The following is a 26,340-nucleotide window of genomic DNA, read 5'->3' on the forward strand; positions in this document are numbered from 1 at the left end:
TCACTATCATGAGAACAGCACAGGAAAGACCCACCCCATGATTCAACTACCTATCACCAAGTCCCTCCCACTACATGTGGGAATTATGGAATCTCATCAATTCAAGATGAAATTTGGGTGGGGACCCAGCCAACCATATCATTCCACCCCAGCCCCTCCCAAATCTCATGTCCTCACATTTCAAAACCAATCATGCCTTCCCAACAGTCACAGTCCCCCAAAATCTTAACTCATTTCAGCATTAACTCAAAAGTCCACAGTTCAAAGTCTCATCTGAGACCAGGCAAGTCCCTTCCATCTATGAGCCTGTAAAATCAAAAGTGAGGACACAGGTAAAATCAAGTAATGGGTTAAACAGTTTCAGTTTTTAAAAATGTTATCAAGATGGATATCCAATAATAATCATAACAATAATACTGTTCCCATTAATAATAATATGTTCAATGTATTAGAATTTAAACTATGCCAGTTGTTGCTGTTTTTCACAAGAATCCTATGGGATAAGTAATAATCCCAGTGTTAACAGAAGAAAAATCTCAGGTTCAAAATTTGAGGCAATGATGAAGAACAAGGGCTGAGATTGAGACACAAATCTAATACCAAAGCTCATAACTTTAATTGGCTTGCACTGTCTTGTAGCCTGCATCAATAAAACAAACTGAATACTTTTTGCTTCAGTAACATCTATAATTGTTTAGTTTTTGATAATTTATTAGTATGTGGTGTTTATACACAATCATATTCTAATGCAATGAGATTTATTTGATGAGGCTATCAAAGCAAATGGGAAATTATGATAGAAAAGTAAGGTAAAGCTACAAATGAGGACCTACATGAAATGTTGGCTTTAAAATCATGTATGCTTGCTTGAAGTCTGAAACAAATTTGACTCTACTAGTTAAGAAGCCAGCCCAGAAAGGAAGAAAGATCCTTCCCATGCCTTTCAATTACACTCTAAGTCACATTGTCCAAAGACAAAAGTAAAGCAGTAGCCGAAGAGGAGGACAGATGTTCTTGGTGTGCAGCCACAAATACACTTCCTCCAGGATTCATGGAGAGAGGCGACCATGTGTGTAATATAATAAATAAAGACTTCAGCCACACTTTTACATTAAATCTACTGAGTTTCCTAAGTCTAATATTGCTCTTGTTATAGACCAGTGTCCCAGTATGATAACATAACAAAAGCAGTTTTGGAGACATCAATGTGTTGTGCTCTGGGTTTGCAGCCATCTGACTGTATAGTTTAATTCAAGGATAGATATTCCTGCTGTCTAGATTGGCACAGTCTAATAGAAATGTAATGAGAGTCATATATGTAATTTAAATTTTTTCTAATAGTCACTTTTAAAAAGTAAAAATAACAGGAAAAATTAACTTTATGTACTTTATTTAATGCAATATATCTAAAATACTGTGATTTGAGCATGTGGCACCAGCCACATTTCAAGTGCTCAATATCCACATGTGACTGTATTACACAGCACAGATGTAGATGAATACATTAACTACATATCTTTTGATATTCCACATATTATTTCACTCAACAGCTTGTGAGAGGTATTGAGCAGCACTAAGATAATCATTATACTCAAAGACATATGCCTGTGTTGTCAAGTAAGTGAAGAGCAGAGCTGTGACAGACAACCAGGCTGGGGGAAGAATTGGCAACCATTTTTGAAAATTTAGTTGCTTGATATAGACATGAGCCTGAACTGAACACTCTCATTTCATGTCTGTAGGTAGACTTAAGGGGTATCTGTGTACATGTAAAATTTATTCTCAAGAAACAATATGGATAATTTTCTAACACAGCCTAGGCTCCAGAGTTCAGAGTTCCACACAGTAGTGGAATGCTGCAGTAATACTGGCCAAAAATTGAAAAAGAAAAGTTGTTAAGCACTTTCAAACTATCCCAACTTTTTGAGCAATATCATTTATTTGTGTGCCTTTTAAAATAAATGGTTTTTTAAAATGTAAATCTACTGTCTTAATCACTACTACAGGGTGATTATTGGCAGTAAAATACAGTTTTGGTATGTTTATTGAAGATGACAATTTTAGTTTGAGAATAACTTATCTTTGGCCCATATCTAATAATAAATAGAAAATAGAGCCAATTATCCATCACACTGCCTGACTTCAAACTATACTACAGGGCTACAGTAACCAAAACAGCATGGTACTGGTACAAGAACAGACACATAGATCAATAGAACAGAATAGAGAACCCAGAAATAAGACTGCCCACCTACAAGTATTTGATCTTTGACAAACCTGACAAAAACAAGCAATGGGAAAAGGACTAGCTATTCAATATATGGTGCTGGGAGAACTTGTAGGCCATATGCAGAGAGTGAAACTGGACCCCTTCCTTGAACCATATACAAAAATTAAGATGGATTAAAGACTTAAATGTAAGACTCAAACTATAAACATCCTGGAAGACAATCTAGACAATACCATTCAGGACATAAACACAGGCAAAGATTTCATGATAAAGATGCCAAAAGCAGTGGCAACAAAAGAAAAAATTGATATATGGGATCTAATTAAACTAAAGAGCTTCTGCACAGCAAATGAAACTGTCAACTGAGTAAACAACCTATAGAAAGGGAGAAATATTTTGCAAACTATGCATCCAACAAAGGTCCAGTATCCAGCATCTATAAGAAACTTAAAAAAATTTACAAGAACAAAACAACACCATTAAAAAGTGGGAAAAGGACATGAACAGACGCTTCTCTAAAGACATCCATGCAACCAACAATCATATGAATAAAAGCTCAACATCACTGATCATTAGAGAAATGAAAGTCAAAACTACAATGAGATACCATCTCACACCAGTCAGAATGGCCACTAGTAAAAGATACTGGTCCCGTTGTAGAGAAAAATAAACACTCACTGCTGATGGAATGTAAATTAGTTCAACCATTGTGAAAGACAGTATGGTGATTCCTCAAAGACCTAAAGAGGGGAGTAACATTAAACCCAGCAATCCCATAACTGGATATATACCCAAAGGAATATAAATCATTCTGTTATAAAGACAAATGCACGCATAGGTTCATTGCAGTACTATTCACAGCAGCAAAGACATGGAATCAACTTAAATGCCAGTGATAGACTAGATAAAGAAAACGTGGTACACATACACCATGGGATACTAAGCAGCCATAAAAGAAGAACAAGATCATGTCCTCTGCAGGGATGTGGGATGGGGCTGGAGGCCATTATCCTTAGCAAACTAACACAGGAAGATGAAACCAAACACTGCCAGTTCTCACGTAAAGTGGGAGCTAAATGATGATAACACATGGACACATGGAGGGGAACAACACACACTGGGGCCTATCAGAGGGTGGGGGTGGGAGGAGGGACAGGATCAGGAAAAACAAGTAATGAGTATCAGGCTTAATACCTGGGTGATGAAATAATCTGTACAGTAAACCCCCATAACACATGTTTACCTATATAACAAATCTGCACATGTACCCCTGAACTTAAAAGAAAATAGAGCCAATTATCTAATAAAGTCACCCCTAGATCTTTATAATAAAACCACAGTTCAGAAAATTGAATAAAATGCAAATAGAGTGAGCTTTATATGTATTAATATATCACACTATATTAAGTTTTAAAAATATAGTTGCAATTCATACAGAAATGGAAACACAGGCTGGACGCAGTGGCTCAAATCTGTTATCCCAGCGCTTTGGGAGGCCAAAGCAGGTATATCACTTGAGGCCAGGAGTTCCAGACCAGACTGGTCAACATAGTGAAACCCTGTCTCTACTAAAAATAACAAAAATTAGCCAGACATGGTGGCATGTGCCTGTAGTTCCAGCTAGTCAGGAGGCAGAGGCCCAATAATCACTTGAACCTTGGAGGCAGAGGTTACAGTGAGCTGAGATCACCCCACTGCACTCCAGCCTGGGCAATAGAGAGAGAGAGAGAGAGGAAAAGAAGAAAGGAAGGAAGGAAGGAGAGAGAGAAGGAAGGAAGGAAGGAAAGGAAGGAAAGAAGAAGGAAGGAAGGAAAGAAAGAAAAAAAAGAAGAAAGAAGGAAAGAAAGAAGAAAGAAAGAAAAAGAGAGGGAGAAAGGAAGGAATGAAGGGGAGAAGGAGGGAGAGAGAGAGAACAAGAGAAAGAACAAAAGAACAAGAAAGAAAAAGAGAGAAGGAGGCAGGAAGGACAGAAGGAAGGGAAAGAAAGGGAGGGCAGGAAGGAAGAAAAAGATAAAGAAAAAAAGGAATGAAGGAAGAAAAAAGAGAGAGAATGAAAAAGAAAGAGAAAGAAGTTGAATTTATTCTGGAAAATTTATTAGGGAGATGGAGGGGACCTAGACTTTTATTTATTTAATTAATGTTATTTTTGTAATTTGGAAAATATGATTTATGTAAAATATAGTATCTTATTTTCTATAATAGATTGGCAGGCTTTCAGGTCATATGCTTACACAAAAATATATTGAATCATGAGTTTACAGATTAAAAAGAGGTGGAGTAGAGACACCTTGTTTTACTCCAAATGAAATTATCCAATTATTAATCATGACATCATATCTGCCAACACCAGCTTCTATGGGAATTTTAAGGCACAGATTTGGCTTGAACATTATTTATTGAAAGTATCTAAATGAGCTCATTCAGTTTGGACTATAATTGATTTACAGCCTTTGAGTTCAAGATTGAGTCAAGGCTCCTAAAAGGAAAAAAAACAATAATGTTTCTCTAAACAAATTTATCCACATAAGGAAGAAGATAATACAATGTGCCTGTAGTTCCAGCTAGTCAGGAGGCTTGTAACAAGTTGTTACGAGCAGTATAACTGAACTTCTACTTTCACCCAAAGATGGGATTTATCTTCTCAAATAACTAGAACACCAGAAAAAAAAATATGAAACAGTAGTTATCAGACACTGAACAATAGACAACATAGAATAGTCATCTATAAGAGAAGAGAAACAAATGAGGCAAGCCCTAAAACTGCCCCAGCATACTCTCTGGAGAGAATTTCCAGGCCAAAATCCAGAAGGAAAAATTTAAACGAAACCTAGGAGTCTCTCTGAGTTAAGGAGACAGAGCTTAGAGTTTGTAAAGGCCAAAGCTGCTAGAATTCACAGCACAGAGTACCAGAGAGGAGAGCTACATAGAGAGAGGATTGTGGAAATATGAACAAGGATTTCCCTGAAGTCTTCAGTTAATAGCATATGTACATAATGAAACAACCAAGGCCAAGGAAATAACCAGCAGAAAGCAATAGTGCCAGGTAAAGTTCATGTTTCCACCAGCCTGGGTAGGGACACCTCCTAATACACAGGGCATCGAGTAGTGCACTAAGAAGTATATTCTAAGTAGTGGGGCCAAATTAGAAATAGACTAAAAGTATTTGTGAAGTTACCCTAACACTTAAAGCAAGCCTGAAAATGATCACACTGTTTCCAACTATCATAACTGAATCCCAGAATAAAGCTAAGGAAAAAATTTAAAGAACACGAGAAAGAGAAAAAGAAGAGAAACATTCAGCAACAAACAATGTAAAGTTCACAATTTTTGGCATCCAATCAAAAATTACCAGGCATGCAAATAATCAGGAAAATGTAATGCATAACTAAGAGAAAACATATTAAAGACAGACATAGAAATGATACAGATTAGAGAATCGGTAGACAAGACCTTAAAACAGTCATTTTAAATATTCATCATGTATTCAAAAGGTAGAAGAAATCATGAGCTAAGATGTGGAAAGAAATGGAAGGAGAGATCCAAATCTAACTTCTAGCCATAAAGATTACCATGTACAAAATGTAACTATGTGTAATAGATTAGAAACAGCAGCTAAGACACTGAAAAAGAAAATTTAGGTGAATTTGAAGACACAATAATAGAACAATACAAAATGAAATATAGAGAAAAATAGACTGAAAGGGAAAGCAGAGAATCAGTGATGCTTGAACAATATCAAGTAGTCAAAGAATCACAGAAGAGGAGAAAACAGATGAGGAAACAAGAAATATTGGAATAAAGGTAAAAAATTTGTGAAATTTGATGAACTCTCAGAATCTAAAAATCCAAGAATTGCAGCCCCAAGTAGAGAAAAATCATACCAAGAGACATTATCATCAAATTTCTTAAAACTATCAATAAAGAGAAAAAAGTTTAAAACAGACAGAGGAAAAAAAAAAGAAAAATTACATAGAAGAAGAAGAAAGGACAGCAAATTTATCATTAGACACAAAGGAAGCCAGAAGTTTAGAATGATCCTTTATGGAGAAGGAATGGTATCAGTTCGAAATTTGGATTTGTATAGCAGAATGGATGACACTGGAAATGGGAAATATATGGGTAAATATTAAAGATTTTTTCCAAATATATTTAAAATATAATTATTTAAAGGGAAAATAATCACAATCATTTATGGATTTTATACCACATAGAAAAGTAAAATATATTACAACACTAGGACAAGGGTGGGGGTGGACGCAAGTATTCTTTTGAAAGGTTCTCAAACCATACGTAAAATGGTATATTACTTGAAAGTAGGCTGTGATCAGCTAAACCTGTATATTGTAAAGCTATGGTTTCCACATTAAAAAAAAAAAAAAAAAAAAAAAAGCAAGATAGAAAGAATGAGCAAGGGGATATGTAGAAAACAGCAAGCTGGAAAATTTAAGCAGAAACAAATTTTTAAAAGCACATTAAAAGTGAATGGTATAAACATACCAAATAAAAGTGATTGTTGGCTGGATAAAATTTCTATTCAGTCTATAGGAAAACTCAGACAAGTAGAAAGCTCAAGAATGGAAAAATATATATTATTACAAATCAAAGGGATGCTTGAATAGCTACAATAATATCAGACAGAGTAGATTCTAAAGTACAGAATTTTAAAAAGAATGGTGTTATTTTATAATGATGAAGAGATCAGTTTTTCAAAGAAGCTATAACAATCCTAAATGCTATGCACCTACAAACAGCTTCAAAATATATAAAGCAAAAACTGTTTTAATTGAAAGACGAAATAGCCAAATCCAAAACTATAGTCAGAGATCTTAAGATCTCTTTTTGAATAATTAATAGAAAAGACAAAATCAGCAAGGATATAGAACATTTGAAGACACTTTCAATCAGTTTGACCTGATTGTCATTTATAGAACACTCCAGCCAGCAGTAGCACAGTATACTTTCTTCTCAAGTGTATATCGAACATTTACTAAAATAGAACATACTTTGTGCCATAAAGCAAATGTCAGAAAATTTAAAAGGATTGAAATCATACAAAGTATATTCTCTAACCACAATGAAAATGTACCTGAAATCAATTAGATATCTGGAAAATCCCAAATCTATGAAAACTAAACATGTCTACACAAACTTCTAAATCAAAGATATCAAAAGATAATTTAAAAGATATTTTGGGCTGAATGGAAATGAATCATAGCATATTACAATTTGAGGATGCAGCTAAAATGGTTATAAAAACCTACAGTTTTTTATATTAGAAAAGTATTAAAGTTTAAAATAAAAAACCTAAACTTGTACCTTAAGAAAGTAAAAAAAGAAAAGCAAATTAAACCCAAAGTAAGGAGAAGAAATAATAAAATTAAGTGTAGATGTCATTTAAATGGAAAACATGAACATTGGAGAAAATCAATGAAATTCTGTTTCTATAAAAAGATCGATAAAATTAATAGTCCCCTAGCCAGACTGATAGCAGAGAGAGGAAGAGAGAGAGAAGGGCAGAGAATGCAAATTACTAACATCAAGAATGAGAGGGGTGACATCACTATTGATGCTACAGATGTTCAAAGGATAATAAGGAAATGCTATCAACACTTTTGCCTGAGCACCTCTTTCTTAGGGCAGACCTTTCATCGAGTTTGTCTAAGTCTGATGGATAGGGCTAAGGTAAGTATGTTTTATGATTATGCTTCTCCATATGAATATAGACTTAAATAAATTAAAAGTGTAAAATCTAAACTTTAAGTAAACTTTAAGTAACTTTTACTAGAAATATGATTGCTAAAATTTTGAAAATTTAATTTTAGGTACATATCAATTTTTAAGGCAACTGTAAAAGATGACATGCAAAAAACTAAAACTGCAATGAAAACGATGGGACCAGCAAAAGTTGAAGTACCTTCTCCAAAGGATTTCCTAAAGAAACATTCAAAGGAAAAAACTCTACCACCCAGTAGGTTTTATCATGCTTTCTTTTTAATATTAAAAGTGTTAGCAGGTGATTGAACTAAAATTATTTTATTGTGGATGAATATTAAACCTGCACCGGTGATAGCAACTTTACCTCATATTAAACATAATTTGACTAGGAGAAAGTGGAATTCGAGAATGGAGTAGAAAAAGAAAATGGAGAGTGATAAATCGCCCCCCAAATAGACTTTTGATTGGGTTTGTACTATCCAATGAAGCCCACATGCCTCACCATCTTAGTGCCTAGCTGTGGGGCTTCAGTTATAAACAACAATTATAGGAAGAGTCTAGACCCCAGAGACAGTGTCTGATGAATGGGCAAGATTGCCCAGCATCTAAACCCTGTCTGGTCTTTTCTCCAAGAGATGAGAATTACAACTATTACTACCAGTTGTTGAAGCAACTACTAAGCTCACTTTTGAATATGGGCTTTTACTCTCCCAGACCTCTGAGACCAACTGGACTGTAAGTGACTTAGATGTAATGGAGGAGGCTTCATGAATAAGTGGTAGAACCAGCTTAGGGCCCCATGCCTATTTTAATGCTGTGCCCTTGCTGTACTGAAATTTTTAATTTTTGATCAAGTAGCCTTGTGTTTTTTATTTTTTACTGGGCCTCAAAAATTATATAGTTGATCCCAGTTATGGAGTCTACTGATTTCAGGAAAGAAAGCTATCAGGGATAGGGAAAGTAGATGAAAAGTGATCTGCAACAGGTAAGCATGAAAGCAATAGCTACACAGCCCAGGTATGTCTTCCCAGAAGTCTTAAGGCAATAAAGAAAAGAGAGGGCCTGGGCAAAAAAGCAAGACGCTGTTAAAAAAAAAAAAAAAAAAAAAAAAAAAATCAATTAGCTAGATGTGGTGGCATGCACCTGTAGTCTCTGCTACTTGGGAGGCCGAAGTGGAAGGATCACTTGAGCCCAAGAGTTTGAAGTCACAGTGAGCTATGATCAAGCCACTGCCTTCCAGCCTGGAAGACAGAGCAAGACCCCATCTCAAAAAAAAAAAAAGAAGGGAAAGGAGAAACGAGTCTGTCTCTTCAAAATGTTGGCTTTTTATGTCTGCTGGCATCAAGGAAATAATGCAACATCTCAAGCCCAGCTATGGATGTACATTTTAACAAAAGTGAAACTACTTCTCCTTATGGCAGTATTTAATGGCCCAAATCCTCTCTCAACCCATATCCCATGACAAAGGGTAAAGGCACTATCAGGCAATATGGAAGAACCAAGTGTGAAACTACAATATTCACGCTTAAGTCATGCTACAGAAGTCTCTTTTGTATCTTCCTCTAGTCTTGGCCTTTCATGACCCATAATTCTATGACCAATAATACCACTGGAAAATATGGAAAAATCTTAAAATGGAATTTGATGCTTTCAATACCTTAGGACCACTGATATCCCTTGGCTCCTCATATAGCCTCTCTAGGGTTAGGGATATGATATAACACAACTATATATATAGAGAAATATATAGTAGATAGACACCTATCTCTCATTTTGTAAACATTGTAAGGCAAAAGCAAACCCAAAATTTCATTGGCCTTTAGAGTAATTCATCAATTTAGGGTGCTAGGGCTGGGCACAGTGGCTCATGCCTGCAATCCCAGCATTTTGGGAGGCCAAGATGGGAGGATTGCTTTAGCCCAGGAGTATGAGACCAGCCTGAGTAACAAAGTGAAACCCTGTCTCTATAAAATTTTTTTAAAAATTAGCTAGGTGTGCTGACGCACATCTGTGGTCTTAGCTATATGGGAGGCTGATGTGGAAGGATTGCTTAAGCCTGGGAAGTTGAGGCTACAGTGAGCTATGATTGCATGACTGCACTCCAGCCTGGGTGACAGAGCAAGACCCTGTCTCAAAAAAAGAAATATGTACTGTTGCAAGAGCTTTAAAAACAGTCCAGTGAGAGTTCTGGAGAACTAGAAGTCCAACACCGAGGTGTCAGCAAGATTAGTTGATTTTTGCTTTTCTTCTTGGGGGGTATTTTTGTCTGTTTTTATTTTTAGAGATGGGGTCTATGTTGCACAGGCTGGAATGTGGGGTGGCTATTTACAGGCATGATCAAAGCACACTGCAGCCTCACACTCCTGGTTTCAAGCAATCCTCCTGCCTCAGCCTCCCAAGTAGCTGGGACTACAGGCATGCAACGCCTCACCCAACAGGGCTGGTTTCTTCTAAAGCATTTTTCATTGGCTTGTAGATGGTTATCTTTTCCCTGTGTCTTTACATGTCCTTTCCTATATGTATGTCTGTGTTCAAATTTCCTCTTCTAAGGACACCAGTGATATTAGATTAGTGCCTTCTCTAATGACCTCATTTTAACCTAATTACCTCTTTTAAGACCGTCTCTACAAATACAGTTACATTTTGAGATACTGGGGGTTAGGGCTTCAACATACGAATTCTAGAAGGACATAACTCAGCCCCTGACAAGATGCTAATCCAGTTCATAGACTTTTAACAATAAGCATTGGCTTTGCTAATAATAAATGTTATATAAACTCATAAAGGTCAAATGATACAGAAATGAATTAAGTCAGTCCTTAGTAATTGTGATGGGGTTAAAACTGGAATAAGGCCTTGTCAAGATAGTGTTGCTTTCAGCTCTTAAAAATAAATTATTTCAGTGACCACTTGATGTTGTGCTCAATAGAAAAAAAATAATAAAAATAAATAAATAATTTCACATTTTTGCATTTTGACAAACCATTTGGCTATATCAAAATAAATCAATTGGAATGATCAAGCTGAAGAGGCTGTGTAAAAATGGCCAATTTCATCGGCTACTAATGAAGAGAAAGTGGTTTAGAGAAATAAATAAGATAAATTTTGAATAACAGTTACTTTAGAATGCAGTCAGGGAGGAGTGAATAAGAAATTTCAATTGTACTAGTCATTTTTTTTCATTTGTTAAGCTGTGTGTTGAGTACACAGCTATTAAATTATTTTTATACCTTATAGTAATAGTTTTGGTGAAAAAATCCATACCTTCTTAGACTTTTGATACATCAAATTTGATTTTACTTTACAGTAATTTTTCACTGAAGAAGCAATTATTGGCAACATTGATAGTACTCACAAAAAGAGTTTTAATGTTTCTTGTTTAAACTTACCTTAAATGGGAAAGCTAAACATTTGTTGTTGAAATCTTTGTAAGAAAATATTTTCACAATGACCAATAAAAATGTATTAGCTAGCATATAATTAAGGATATGTATCCATATATATATATAAAATCTTTTTTGAGACAGAGTCTCACTCTGTCACCCAGGCTGCAGTACAATGGCATGATCTCAGTTCACTGCAACCTCTGCCTCCCAGGCTGAAACAATCCTCCCACCTCAGCCTCCTGAGTAGCTGGGACTACAGGTGCACACTGTCATGCTCGGCTAACTCTGCATTATTTGCAGAGATGAGGTTTCACTATGTTGCCAAGAGTGATCTTGAACTCCGGAGCTCAAGTGATCCACCTGCCTCGACCTCCCAAAGTGCTGGGATTACAGGCATGAGATACTGTGCCTGGACTCCTCAACATATTGATTTTGTTGCCCTTAATTTATTTCCATTTTAATTACTGACTTTTTTCCTTTTCTAAAACTCGTTTTATTGAGTCATGATTGACGGGTAAAAAGCGGTGTGTATTTAATGTCTAGAAGTCAATGTGTTTGGGGATAAGTATAAACTTCTCTCTTAAATATTTAAATATATTAAGACTAAAACTTCAATATGCAAGTGGCAAAATATCTGGGTATCATAAATAGCACTGAGTGACAGTGTTTGTGGCTTAATATTAACAAAGAAATGTTGTATTTAACAGTAAAAAAGTTTGATCGGAACGTGCCCAAAAAGCCTGCTGTGCCATTGAGGACTGATCATCCTGTCATGGGAATACAGAGTGAAAAAAATTTTATAAATACAAATGCAGCCGATGTCATCATGGGAGTGGCTAAAAAGCCTAAACCAATTTATGTTGATAAAAGAACTGGAGACAAGCATGATCTTGAGCCTTCAGGACTAGTTCCAAAGTACATCAATAAAAAGGTAGCCTTGTCGTATATTAATGAGAGGCCCGAGATTCAAATAATTTAAATATGGTGTTCATAATGATCGTCTATGTTATCATTATTGCTCTCATTGGACACATTGTCTATATTGCTGATTCTCATTCTTCTGCAATCTGTGTTTGGTCCAAATATAATGTGCTGAATTTACAGAGAACTTGTAGTAAACAATTCCATATAGTTCAGTCGATGAAAGTTATTGTTGTTTTCCTTAATTTCAATTAATATATTTAACAATTTTAATAAACATTCTCTGAAAGATATTTTTGGTTAGGTAGAAATGTCACTAAAAGGAGTCATTACTGTAAATCTAGAAGGAATAAGCCATCAGATTATCTTAAGATTTAGTCATTAATTGCAATAACTTGGCAGCTGAATAAGAAAAATGAAACAGAATGCAGCTTTAGAACCATCCATCTCATCAATGTAGTATAAATAATTCACATTCCAATTTTCACATGAATATGTTTATTTGGTTTTGGTCTTGGGTAAAACCTTGAAAGTACTGTACAATAATCTAGTCCTTTTGGGTCCTTCATTTGTATCTGAAAGGGTGTTTATCAGATAGGCATCTAATTTCACTGGTAAACCTTATAGTTTAAATCTAGATTTTTTTTTTTTTAGATGTATTCTCACTCTGTTGCCAAGTCTGTAATACAGTGGTGCAATCTTGGTTCACTGAAACCTCCAGCTTCTGGTTCAAGTGATTCTCCTGTCTCACCCTCCCAAGTAGTTGGGATTACAGGCATGTACCACCAGGACTGGTTAATTTTGTATTTTTAGTAAAGAGGGGGTTTCACCATGTTAGCCAGGCTGGTCTCAACTGTTGACTTCAAATGATCTGCCCACCTCAGCCTCTCAAAGTGCTGGGAATGCAGATGTAAGCCACCACACCCAGCCAAATATACATCTTTAAAATAAAAAAGCTTACAAAAAATCTTTTTAAAAATATATATTTTAATGCACTTTAGGTTCTGGGGTACATGTGCAGAACATGCAGGATTGTTGCATAGGTACATACATGGCGATGTAGTTTGCTTCCTCCATTCCCGTCACCTGTATCTGGCATTTCTCCCCATGTTATCCCTCCCCAACTCCCTACCCTCCGCTGTCCCTCCCCAGTCCCTCCCAACAGACCCTAGTGTGTGATGCTCCCTTCTCTGTGTCCATGTGTTCTCATTGTTCAACACCCGCCTATGATTGAGAACATGTGGTGTTTGATTTTCTGTTCTTATGTCAGTTTGCTGGGAATGATGGTTTCCAGACTCATCCATGTACCTACAAAGGACATGAACTCATTGTTTTTTATGACTGCATAGTATTCCATGGTGTATATGTGCCAAGTTTTCCTTGTCCAGTCTATGATCCATGGGCATTTGGGTTGGTTCCAGGTCTTTGCTATTGTAAACAGTGCCACAATGAACATATGTGTGCATGTGTCTTTATAATAGAACGATTTATAATCCTTTGGATATATACCCAGTAATGGGATTGCTGGATCAAATGGAATTTCTATTTCTAGGTCCTTGAGGAATCACCACACTGTCTTCCACAATGGTTGAACTAATTTACACTCCCACCAACAGTGTAAAAGTGTTCCTATTTCTCCACATCCTCTCCAGCATCCATTGTCTCCAGATTTTTTAATGATCGCCATTCTAACTGGCGTGAGATGGTATCTCAATGTGGTTTTGATTTGCATTTCTCTAATGACTAATGATGATGAGAATTTTTTTCAGATGTTTGTTGGCCTCATGTATATCTTCTTTTGAAAAGTGTCTGTTCATATCCTTCATCCACTTTTGAATGGGTTTGTTTTTTTCTTGTAAATCTGTTTTAGTTCTTTGTCAATTCTGGATGTTAGCCCTTTGTCAGATGGGTAGATTGCAAAAATTTTTTCCTATTCTGTTGGTCACTGGTTCACTCTAATGATTTGTTTATTTTACTGTGTAGAAGCTGTGGAGTTTAACTAGATCCCATTTGTCAATTTTGGCTTTTGTTGCCAATGCTTTTGGTGTTTTAGTCGTGAAGTCCTTGCCTCTGCCTATGTCCTGAATGGTTTTGCCTAGGTTTTCTTCTAGGGTTTTTATGGTGTTAGGTCTTATGTTTAAGTCTTTAATCCACCTGGAGTTAATTTTAGTGTAAGGTGTCAGGAAGTGGCCCAGTTTCTGCTTTCGGCATATGGCTAGCCAGTTTTCGCAACCCCATTTATTAAACAGGGAATCCTTTCCCCATTGCTTGTTTTTGTCAGGTTTGTCAAAGATCAGATGGTTGTAGATGTTTGGCGTTGCCTCTGAGGCCTCTGTTCTGCTTCATTGATCTATATCTTTGTTTTTGTATCAGTACCATGCTGTTTTGATTACTGTAGCATTGTAGTATAGTTTGAAGTCAGGTAGCGTGATGCCTCCAGCTTTGTTCTTTTTGCTTAGAATTGACTTGGCTATGTGGGCTGTCTTTTGGTTTCATATGAAGTTAAGGTGGTTTTTTCCAATTCTGTGAAGAGCGTCATAGGTAGCTTGATGGGGATAGCATTGAATCTGTAAATTACTTTGGGCAGTATGGCCATTTTCACAATACTGATTCTTCCTAACCATGAACATGTAATGTTTTCCCATCTGTTTGTGTCCTCTCTGATTTCCTTGAGCAGTGGTTTGTAGTTCTCCTTGAAGAGGTCCTTACATCCTTTGTTAGTTGTATTCCTAGGTATTTTATTCTCTTTGTAGCAATTGTGAATGGCAGTTCATTCTTGATTTGGCTCTCTTTAAGTATGTTATTGGTGTATAGGAATTTTACATAATTATAAAGCTTAAAAGTGCTTGAAATGCACAAAATATGAATGCAGGCTGGGCACAGTGGCTCACGCCTGTAATCCCAGCACTTTGGAGGACAGGGCAGATTGCTTGAGGTCAGGAATTCAAGTGCAGCCTGGCCAACATGGTGACACCCCGTCTCTACTAATAATACAAAAATTATCCAGGCGTGGTGGCATGTGCCTGTAATCCCAGATACTTGGTGGCTAAGGCATGAGACTCACTTGATCTCATGAGGCCAGGTTTGCAGTGAGCCAAGGTTGTGTCCCTGCACTCCAGCCTGGGTGACAGAGCGAGACGCTGTGTCAAAAAGAAAAAGTGCAAGTTCTAAAGAATAATAAGTTGCAACAAGAAGAAATGAAGGAAGAGAGGGAAAAAGAAAGGAAAGAAAAAGGAAAGGAGAAGAGAGGAGAAATGAAAAGAAATTGCAATAGTGATGTACAGGGGCCTTGAATCGAAGAGTCCAATGATCTACCATGATAAATCCAATGGCAGCTGAAAACCAAAACAGGAATCTCAGAGCTGTTTTCAGAGGACACTGTCTTCTCAGGAATCTACGAGTTGGCAGGTTAAGCCAATAAAGTTACTTCAGGCTTCTCCAGGTACTCCCTCCTTCTGTGGCCTCTGGAAACTGTTTTATAGTCCTTGTCCCATAGGATGGGGAAAAGTAGAAAACTCACTCTCCTGGCCTTTAAAGCCATTTCGAATCCATTATTTCTCCACGATCATATGTAAAGTATTTGATGATCATGCCACCACCTGTCACACACTGTGCCTCTCCTTCTGGTTGCTCTCTAAGCTGTCCACTTTAATGCATTTTCTACCTTGAACAGGAAATTTAGAGTACCCATCATGAACACAGAAAAATACCAGATCTACCTATGCTTGTTTACCAAGCCATGAAACGACTGTGAACCTAATGTCCTTTTGGTGTTGCTGACTAAGCAATCGGTGCTCATTAAAGATTTATTCAATTTACTTTTCTCTTATCAGAGTTAAGTTTTAAAGATCTATTATCTGGCCAGGCACAGTGGCTCATGTCTGTAATTCCAGCACTTTGGGAGGCCAATGCAGGCAGATCAAAGATCAGATCGAGACCATCCTGGCTAATATGGTGAAACCCCATCTCCACTAAAAATACAAAAAAAAAAAAAAAAAAAATTAGCCAGGCATGGTGGTGTGCGCCTGTAGTCCCAGCTACTCAGGAGGCTGAGGCAGGAGAATTGCTTGAACCCAGGAGGCAGAGGTTGCAGTGAGCCAAGATCATACCACTGCACTCCAGCCTGGGTGACAGAGTGAGACTCTATCTCAAAATTTAAAAAATGATGTATTATTGATAGGTGATACAGTAAATAAATTCTTTTAAAGGAAATGTCATATTTTTATAAAATTAGTAAACTCAAGTTTTAGTTCCAAGTGAATTATATGCCATTCATACCATGAGAAACAATCTCTGGGAACAAACAAGGAGAAATGATCACATGAGGTATTTAGCAATAGTAGTAAAGACACCATTTCACATTCTAACTCTGCCACTTAGTAACTGTGATTTCGAATAGTTCACTGCATTTATCACAGGATTGTAGTGAGAATTAAATAATATAAAGTATATTGACCACTTGACACAAAATATGGCACATAGTAAAAGAACAAAGAGTGAATATATTATAATATATGCAGTTTTATTAACAGTATGCATTAGCCTTTGGTGATTCAGCCCATAGGAATATTTCAGATAACTGAAGCCTTTGCTCATTTGTGAGTTTTTTTTAAGAAACTGTGTCATGCCATTCCCTTTCTTTCTTAAAAAAATTAATTAATCACTGTCAGTCCTTGTGAAAAAATAAATTTAATTTTTTAAAAGATGGGAGTCTCACTATGTTGCCCAGGCTGGTCTTGAACTTTTGGGCTCAAGAAATTCTCCTGCCTAGGTGTCTCAAAGTACTGGGGTTACAGGCATGAGCCCCTGTGCCCAGTCATTCTCGTTCTTAAACAGAGTATGACAAATATGATTTAATCTTTTTGTGATCCTGCAGAATCAACATGATGAGCCTCCGTTATTGTACTAAGCTATAATGAGGTGTTTTCTGAAGTGGGTTGGCCTGTCTTACTGCACCAACTGCCCAGAATACCGGGCTCCCAGAGTTTATTTGTATTGTCCTCTGCAGCTTCCAGAACACATTTATATCTAGGATTTCTGTCCCTTGTTCAGTCAGGATGGGTTAAGTTACGCTGTGATGACAACCCCCAAATTTCAGTAACTTAAAGCAGCATAGTGTTATTGTTTGCTTTCGCCACATGCCCTTTGAGGGTTGTTAGAGGCTCTGCTTCTTGTTGTCATTCTTCAGGACCCAGAAAAAGGTAAACATTGCTTGTCACTAGACCAGACAGGAAAAGACACAGCAAGTCATCCACTAGTTCTTCAGGCTTCTATCCAGAAGTGACCGAGGTCACCTCCACTGACATTGAGCAAGTCAGGCCACATGGCTACATCTTACTTTATGAGGAAAACACGGGGAAGAGTTTCCTACCAAGTGTCCAGAAGGAGAACAGAATATTTGTCAATATTTTAATGACTAGCATACCACCTCCCAACTGCTGCTTTTTCAGTTTTCCCCTAACCTCCTTGTTTATCTAAAATAGCCCTTACTATTTTCTTTGCCCTCACTATCCTTTTTTTTTTTTTACTTCAGAACACATACATATTATTTCATGTTCTATTTTTGTTGAGTCTCTGTCACCAGAATGAAAAGTCCATGAAGACAGAAACTTTGCCTTATTGACTAGTATACCTAGCACCAAGTGCCTTCTCAAATACTTTTTGAAGAAGGAATACATAGTAGTTCGGTTTCTCTGCACAGTGGAATGAAACGCATTTACTAAACTGAAAAAAACACAGCTGACTGCTTCACTGTCAGTCCCTGTGAAAGGGAACAGTTCCCCGATTCCCCTCGCAGGGCGTGCGATGGGGGCGTGGCTCACTTATTCGGTGCTCCGCGGCTCACACCTCTAGGGGGCGCAAGCAGGCGGGCAGGCTGGGGGGCTGCGGCTCCACAGCATTGTCTATGTGTGAGTGTTCACAGCTCCTGAAGCCCCAGGGGCGCCTGTTTCAGGGTGCTCTTTTAGTTTAGCTGTCCACAGGCGGCTTGCGCTAGCTCAGTTAGACCCCCGCTTTATCACAAGGACAGAGGGCTTCCAGAGGGCTTTCTGTATCCCAGGATTCTTGCCTTGGTATACTGAAAGAACCACATGTGGGCTTGGAGAACGAGTGCCAGGGTTTTGTTTTGGTTTGGTTTTTGTTTTTGTTTGTTTTTGAGACGGAGTTTCGTTCTTGTTGACCTGGCTGGAGTACAAGGGCGCGATCTCGGCTCACCGCAACTGCTGCTTCCCGGGTTCGAGCGATGCTCCTGCCTCAGCCTCCGAGCGCAAGGTTTTATTGAGTGGAAGTAGCTCTCAGTAGATGGGGGAGCCAGAAGGAGATGGTTTTTCCCTGGAGCCCAGCGGCTCACTGGCCCCGGCTCTCCTCAGACTAGCCCGGCCGAACTCCACGTTGTTCCACAGGTCGATGGCCCGTAGGCCTGCTGGTGCCCATCGGTGTGCTACTGTCAGTGGCCTCCGCTTGTGTGTTCTTCCACCGATGTGTTCCTCTCGACGCCCAGTCACTTGTGTGCCCGCCTGCTAGGGCCTCGGGGGATTTTATAGGCACAGGATGGGGGCGTGGCAAGCCAGGGTGGTCTTGGGCTATGCAACATTTTAGGCGGGAAAACAGAAATGCCTGTCCTCACCTAGGTCCATGGGCACAGACTGGGGATGGAGACCTCACCAGGGACCCCACTTATCTCTACCCAGCGCTTCCCTGCCTGCCTTCCACAGCACTTGAAGCAGCCCGGGAACTACACCTGCCTTTTTTTTTGGAAAAAAGAACCTCAGAGTCCCAAGTCAATTTCCTCTTAAAGCTGATATCCTTGGTATCTTTTAAGCATTCCTTTTTATAATGTTTTGGAAAAGTTTGTCTTTAAAAAGACCACAAAAAATAGACTTCAAAATATTCAACATATTTCAGGTAAAAACTGAAGAACATGGAAGGTAGAAAAGCCAACTCTTAGGAGTAAAGTGTCAGCTAAGAACAGGTGTGGGAAACATTCAGAAAAGGAAAAACGAGCAATAACAACTCCTATTTATTTATTTAGAGATGGAGTCTCACTGTGACACCCAGGCTAGAGTGCGGTGGCTCCATCATGGCTCACTGTAACCTCTGTCTCCCGGATTCAGGAAATTTTTGTGCCTCAGCCTCCTGAATAGCTGGGACTATAGACATGCACCACCACACCTGGCTAATTTTTGTATTTTTAGTAAAGACGGGGTTTCACCATGTTGACCAGGCTGGTTTGAACTCCTGACCTCAAGAGATCCGTCCCAGTAAACCTCCCAAAGTGCTGAGATTACAGGTGTGAGCCACCATGCCCAGCCAATGACAACTCCATTTTAAAAGGCAGGAATCTACTATCTCTCAACGGTGGGGGGAAAATCACTGAATTTTGTCAATTTACAGGGTTCTGAGCAAAGACTTTATATCTGTACCATTTCTTTTTCTCCTATCATTGGTTGATACATACACATACATAACATTGCATGCAGAATACAGATTACTTGGCCGGGCACAGTGGCTCACGCCTGTAATCCCAGCACTTTAGGAGGCTGAGGTGGGTGGATCATGAGGTCAAGAGATGGAGACCATCCTTGCCAACATGGTGAAACCCCATCTCTACTAAAAATACAAAAATTAGCTGGTCACAGTGGTGGACATCTGTAATTCCAGCTGCTCTGGAGGCTAAGGCAGGAGAATGGCTTGAACTGGGAAGGTGGAGACTGGGGTAGGCTGAGATAGCACCACTGCACTCCAGCCAGGGTGATATGTTGATTACTTTTTTCTGCAAAATCTTTTTAGGATTATGGCGTCACACCTGAATACATATGTAAGCGAAACGAGGAAATAAAGAAAGCCCAGGAAGAATATGATCATTATATCCAGGAAAACCTTAAGAAAGCAGCTATGAAAAGGGTCTCTGATGAAGAAAGAGAGGCGATTCTGCAGGTGTGTGTTCTGCAATTTACATTCCTCCGTAACTCTTTGTAATATCTCTGAAAGAAAGGTGTACCATCACCTTGATGATTAAAGCCAGCACTTTTTGAAATCAGAACAATATCTTTTGGGTACAGTGAAACACTACATGCAGCACAGTTGACTCTTTGGAGAGAGCAAAAAGTTGTAATATTGGGATTCATCGAATAATATTTTATTTCCAATTTGATGAACTGTTTTTTTTTTTCCTGAGCTAGGGTTTTAAGAAAGCCTACCTTCCTCTACAATGAACTCACATGAATAAGACAAATAAAGCCTTTTCATTTCTATGCCTCTGAGTTTGTAAAAAAAAAAAATTCATAAATTAGATATTTTTCACTAGATGGAGCTCTAGAATAATTGAAACTGTCCTTAAACCAACTTTTTTTTCTTTCCTATAAGCCAAATGTCCAAAATTTTAAATAAACAGGTGTTAGGTTCCACATATGTTTTTCTTGTTTTGAATTAAATAGACTTAAAGATATATTTATATTGGATTTTTTAATGCAGGACTTTTATCTGAAGCATTTAAAATATTAAGTGGTGTGAGCAGGCTTTCTGCTTTATTATTGGCACCTCTTTGTACTTTTTATAGTCATACTGTCTCTTAAAGAAATAATACTTAATTCTTTGTTTTTAATTTTGAAAGCATCCTACAAAATGATTTCTAGTGTCTTATTAATCTCTGTTGAAAAATGGATTCATATGCTATCACAAATTTTTAACATGTTATCAAAGTCATACTCATCATAAATATTTCTTAAATGCCAAACCCTGAGGATATTTTAAAAGGCATAAGATTCTTTAAAATGTCTGCTATGGAGAATTGTGCAGTTTAATTGGTGAGAGGTACTGTGGATGTGTGTACATGTGTAGATGTGAATGTGTGTATGTGTGCAGCTCCTAAGTTTCATAAGGGTCCAAGGCACTAGTCACCCTGGAGGATTATAGATCTTTAGCTGGGCCTGAAAATGTACAGTGACAGCACATCCCAGACAGTAGGAGTGGCTGAAAGGCAAGGATGGTATCTCTTTGCTGACAGCAGCATCCCCAGTGCCTAGCACAGTGCCCAGTGAAAACGCAGATGTTCAGAAACGGTCTGCTGCAAAAGAGAAGGCAGACAGGCAGGAAGGAAGGCTGGCAGACATGGAAGTGAGAATTGGCATGTCATTTTCAGGGGGAGTTCTGGTCTGTGGCCCATTCTATCTCTCTCATTTGGATTTTCCCATTTTCAGAAAGTACATGCCTTTGTGAAAGCCAGGTTTTCACACCTAAATGATGCTGAAAAATAGGAATATAATATAGAAATGAGAAGTCACAGGCCCTTCTCTTCTGTGTCTTTTTGACTGTAGGGGATAAGCAGTCCTCAGCTTCCTATTATGGTCACCACAGAGCTACTCTTTGATGTAACAATAGCAAATCCTCCACTGGACGCCTTATGAGCCAGGGAGCGGAGCTGCCATAGTAACAAAGCCACTGGCTGGCCTCCTGATGAGCCCTGAGCCACGCTTCCTTCCCTGGGCAAAAGCCGCATGTAGTTCTATGACAATCTGGTTGTATATCCCTCAGTAAGCCACATTCTGCTCATTCTTCATAAAATAACAGTCTCATTATACCTGGACAGAATCGTCTGGTCTAATGATTACAAACTTCTCATTTTTAAAATGAGGACTATATATATATGGCATGAATAATTATAACATATATTTATATGCTGTCACTCTACATTTTCAGGCCAGCTAGAGAACTATAATCCTCCAGTAGTGACTAGTGCCTTGGAACCTTGCGAAACTTAGGAGCTGCTCACATACACACATTCATATCTATACATGTGCATAGATCCATAGTACCTCTCACCAATTAAATTGCACAATTCTCTATACATATTTTATATATATATAAGTTATATATAACATATAATATATAAAAATAATTTTTATTTGTTACATATATATATATATATATATATGTTCTTTTCTTTATTTTTTTGAGATGGAGTCTCGGTCTGTCGCCCAGGCTGGAGTTCAGAGGCACGATCTTGGGTCACTGCAACCTCCACCTCCCAGGTTCAAGTGATTCTCATGCCTCAGCCTCCCAAGTGGCTGGAATTACAGGTGCACACCACCACACCCACCTAATTTTTTTGTATTTTTTAGTAAAGATGGGGTTTCACCGTGTTGCCCAGGTTGGACTTGAACTCCTGGTCTCAGGTGATCCGCCCACCTCAGCATCCCAAAGTGTTGGTATTACAAGTGTGAGCCACTGTGTCCAGCCCGTAATACAAATATATTAAGTGGGCCCCTTTATTGATTCATTTATTTATGAACATCTACTGTGTTCCAGCCAGAGGGATACAGTAGAGAGCAAAATAAACACAGTCCTCAGTGTCAGTGAACTTAGAGTTGGCTTTCATTTGCCCTTGGTCACAAAACTATCAAGTGCATCAGTAGGGACTAACTCATTTACCAAATGCTGGGCTGGTGTTTCCCCCACTACAGAACATGTACATGCGGAGGAGGTAACAAAGGGAGACTGCATCAGTCAGGGCTCTAGCAGGAAAGGCACACTCAGCTGGGACTTGGAAGATAATTTATGTTTGTTTATTTTATGTATTTATTTGACACAGTCTTGCTCTGTTGCCTAGGCTGGAGTGCAGTGGCATGATCACGGCTCACTACTTACTAGCTGGAATACCACCATGCCTGGCTGATTTTTTTTAATCTTTTATTTTTTTATTTCAATTTTTTATTTTTAGAGAGGGAGTTTCACTATGTTGCCCAGGCTGGTCTCAAATTCCTGGCCTCAAGCAATCCTCCTCCCTCAGCCTCCCAAAGTGCTGGGATTACAGGCATGAGCGGTGGCCACTGAAGAGAATTTATGAAGGAACTATTGACAGAAGTGCAGTAGGATTAAGGGAACAAACAAGGAACACTGAGGCACCCCAGGAATAAGGACAACGGGAATTCACCACCACCTAGGCTTGAAGGGTGGCAGGCAGAAGCAGCAGTGTTCTCAGAATCCACTGAGAGCTGGAGCTGGGCTGAGGGTCACAGTCACAGATGAATGCAGTGAAAACCAGTGTCCAGACAGTGTCCTAGGAGAGAAGGAGAAATGCCCCAGCCTCACGCTTCTCCCTCCAGGGCCTTCTGTGGCTGAACTCAGGACAGAGGGTGAGAGAGCTGGGAGCACCCCACAAGGTGGAGAATGTTTGGGGGTGGGCAAGCGTACAAAAGGAGCATGGAACTGAGGTACTTATTATAAAATCACTTCTCCCTATCTGATTTTTTTCCAAAATGAACAGTACTTTTTAGCATTAAAATAGAAGAGAAGAAAGTTAAGAAATAAAAATAAGGGAAAATCGCAATTGCTGCAACACATGAAATATCTTTTTAGATGAAATAACAACATAAAAAACCTCTTAAAGACAGCAAGTAGCCTATTTCAATATAATATGAACTATCAGCTACATTTAGTTTCCGTCCCTAGCTGTTGACTTTGATCCAAACATTGTTGTACACACTGGAAGATAAAAGCAAACTATCCTTTAAAAGAAAATACAGAGAAAAACTGTAGCTGCTGTGACTGCAAGTAATATGGAAATATCACCCAACTAGCTCTGAAAAACCTTTGATATCCGCAAGTATATAAATACATAGACTTCCTCTCTGCAGTAGACACCCCTGTGGAGCACTGTGGGAACCTATTTCACATTTCATAATGAAAGACTGTGGAGAAATAGAATTCTTTTGAGGGCTTCTTTTTGGAATACATTGCATATACCATCAAGAACTGTGTAGCCTCCTCTTCTTAAAAGTTAACCTGGATACTTTTTCTTCTATCCTTCCCCTTTCCCATATTCTTAGCTTATTCAAGAAGGCCTCATAATTTGTTGCCCTTTTCCCCAACCAACCTATTCCATACAGTGTGCCCAACCTGTCATCATCTTTTATCTAAGCAAGAAAAAAAATCATTGAAATATTATTGTCCCTGAAAGTTTCTACAAGATTAAGTTTGTACCACAAGAGCTTACAATGAAGACATTATTATATGAGACACTTCTGATCCTCTTTTACAACTAAATGTATGATGGCCATGGTTTCCAAAGACCATGTTTTCAAGAAGGTACTTTAAGTTTTGGGGTTTTTGGTTTTGGTTTTGTTTTCAGCCTCCCAAAGTGCTGAGAGTACAGGTGCAAGGCAACACTTTCGGCCTAGTGAAATCTTTTGGAAGACTATTTATTTATTTGTTTATTTTTGAGATGAAGTCTCACTCTGTTGCTCAGGCTGGAGTGCAGTGGTGCAGTCATGGCTCACTGTAGCCTCAACCTCCTGAGCTCAGGTGATCTTCACACTTCAGCCTCTAAAGTAGCTGGGACTACAGGTGCATGCTACCACACCTGGCTAATTTTTTTAATTTTTTGTAGAGACAGGGTTTTGCTATGTTGCCCACGCTGGTCTCAAACTCCTGGGCTCAAGCAATTCACCTGTCACGGCAGTATCTTAAATTGCACTTTCTGTTTTGCTTTTGTGTAAATAAAATAATCTATGTACCCATAATGAATAATAAAAAAAGCTGACTTATAAAATTTTATTGAATTAATTTAATTAGTAGTTTAAGACCATTTTGACTGTGGAGCCCATAGAGCACTGTGAAAAAAGATGACAATTATGCAGAAACAGAAATAACCTTTATTGTTCCTAAGAGATCCCTAATTTTGAATTTGTTGATTTCTGAGAATATAAAATGTTAGCTACATTATTGAATTAGTATGTCTGTTACATTTAATGACCTTTCAATCATTTATATAATCCATTAATGGGAAATATGGATCCCTTGACTATATGGAGAACAATTGGTTCTTTCTAAGATATTGAAAAGACACTGGCCATGCACATCAGAATTTGGTCTTTTGATGTGATTTCTCTGTTGAAGAATGAGGATAAAAAAGCAAATTTTACAAAACGATTTGCTGTTCAAAAATGTTTTTGATTCAGGGATATCATTTTAAGTTGTTTTTTACCCACGCATTTGCTATGAGCTTAGCTCCACGCTCCTCATAACGCTGCATGTACATTTTTGACGGTAAAAACAAGTACAGTAACAACAAAAACAGGGCAAACAAATACTCCCAGTGGGAACTGAACACACAGTCAAGGATGGGATTTGGCCTCTGTACAGTATTTTTGGTTACTGTGGCCAAGTACTTGATAAATACGTCTCATTTTAGAAGTTACTGTCAGTTTCCTTTACCTATTGACATTGTTCATTACAGATTAACTTTTCCAATTTCCTCTACTTTTGCAGTTTGCTTTGGCATTTACAAGTTTCTCTACCATTTGCAGGGGCTGAAAAAGAACTGGGAAGAGGTGCATAAAGAATTCCAGTCCCTCTCAGTCTTTATAGATTCCATACCAAAGAAGATCCGCAAGCAGAGGCTGGAAGAAGAAATGAAGCAACTGGAACACTACATTGGTGTAATTGAAAAGCACAAAATTATTTATATTGCCAATAAGTAAGAATGGATCTTTAAAGTATAGAGATTTCAATGTAGGGAAAAAACATGGAAAATATAAAAATAAAACTATAAGTTTTTCATAAAGGAAAATACTACAAAGATAATAAACATAGTCTTAATCAGAATGCTTAGGCAATGTGCAAAGAATAATTGAGTTATTCACTTACACAAGAAGAAATTTTGTTTTTACTAGTGTTTTCCGCATACAAACTATTCAAGTTGGAGACTATGTGTTCCAGTTCCGTAATGTAATTCATTATTATTATGTACTTGTTTCACATACACATTAATTTCTAGATCCTGAAAATAAAGTCAGCACTCAGAACTTCAAATTGTTTTTTTTTCTGCAGTGCCTGATCCAAACAGCACAACTTTGAAAAGTGTTAAGTATGTTGAACTGGAAAGAGTAACGTGCATTCTTACTGCTATAAAGTGTCTCCAACCCATTGTTTCTGAGCTCCACAAATGCAAAAGATGTATTTTCTGGTGGCCCATGACATTTGTAGTTACTCCCAATGATAAATATTTTCAGTATTCATAACACTGTATATGATGAAAGGCTTCTATTTGTAGGAAGAAAATTAAGAAGACAACTTACAAAATCAAGAGGA

General features: G+C 38.0%; 1 protein-coding gene across 3 annotated transcripts in view; it reads left to right on the forward strand.

The window, feature by feature from the left end:
• Positions 1–26,061, forward strand: part of ENKUR (enkurin, TRPC channel interacting protein) — a 29,277-nt gene extending 3,216 nt beyond the window's left edge. For 2 of the 3 annotated variants that reach the window (XM_032243855.1, XM_032243856.1), the window contains 4 exons: positions 8,053–8,198; positions 12,039–12,262; positions 20,041–20,187; positions 25,557–26,061. In XM_032243855.1, coding sequence (XP_032099746.1) covers positions 8,053–8,198; positions 12,039–12,262; positions 20,041–20,187; positions 25,557–25,730 — 691 coding nt within the window. In that variant the 3' untranslated portion in view covers positions 25,731–26,061. The remainder of the gene's footprint in view (positions 1–8,052; positions 8,199–12,038; positions 12,263–20,040; positions 20,188–25,556) is intronic. The other variant, XM_032243858.1, reaches the window with a different exon arrangement.
• Positions 26,062–26,340: the final 279 nt, after the last annotated feature.

Source organism: Sapajus apella, unplaced genomic scaffold (genome assembly GCF_009761245.1).
Source record: "Sapajus apella isolate SASKATOON/1434 unplaced genomic scaffold, GSC_monkey_1.0 scaffold53, whole genome shotgun sequence".
NCBI lineage: Eukaryota > Metazoa > Chordata > Mammalia > Primates > Cebidae > Sapajus > Sapajus apella.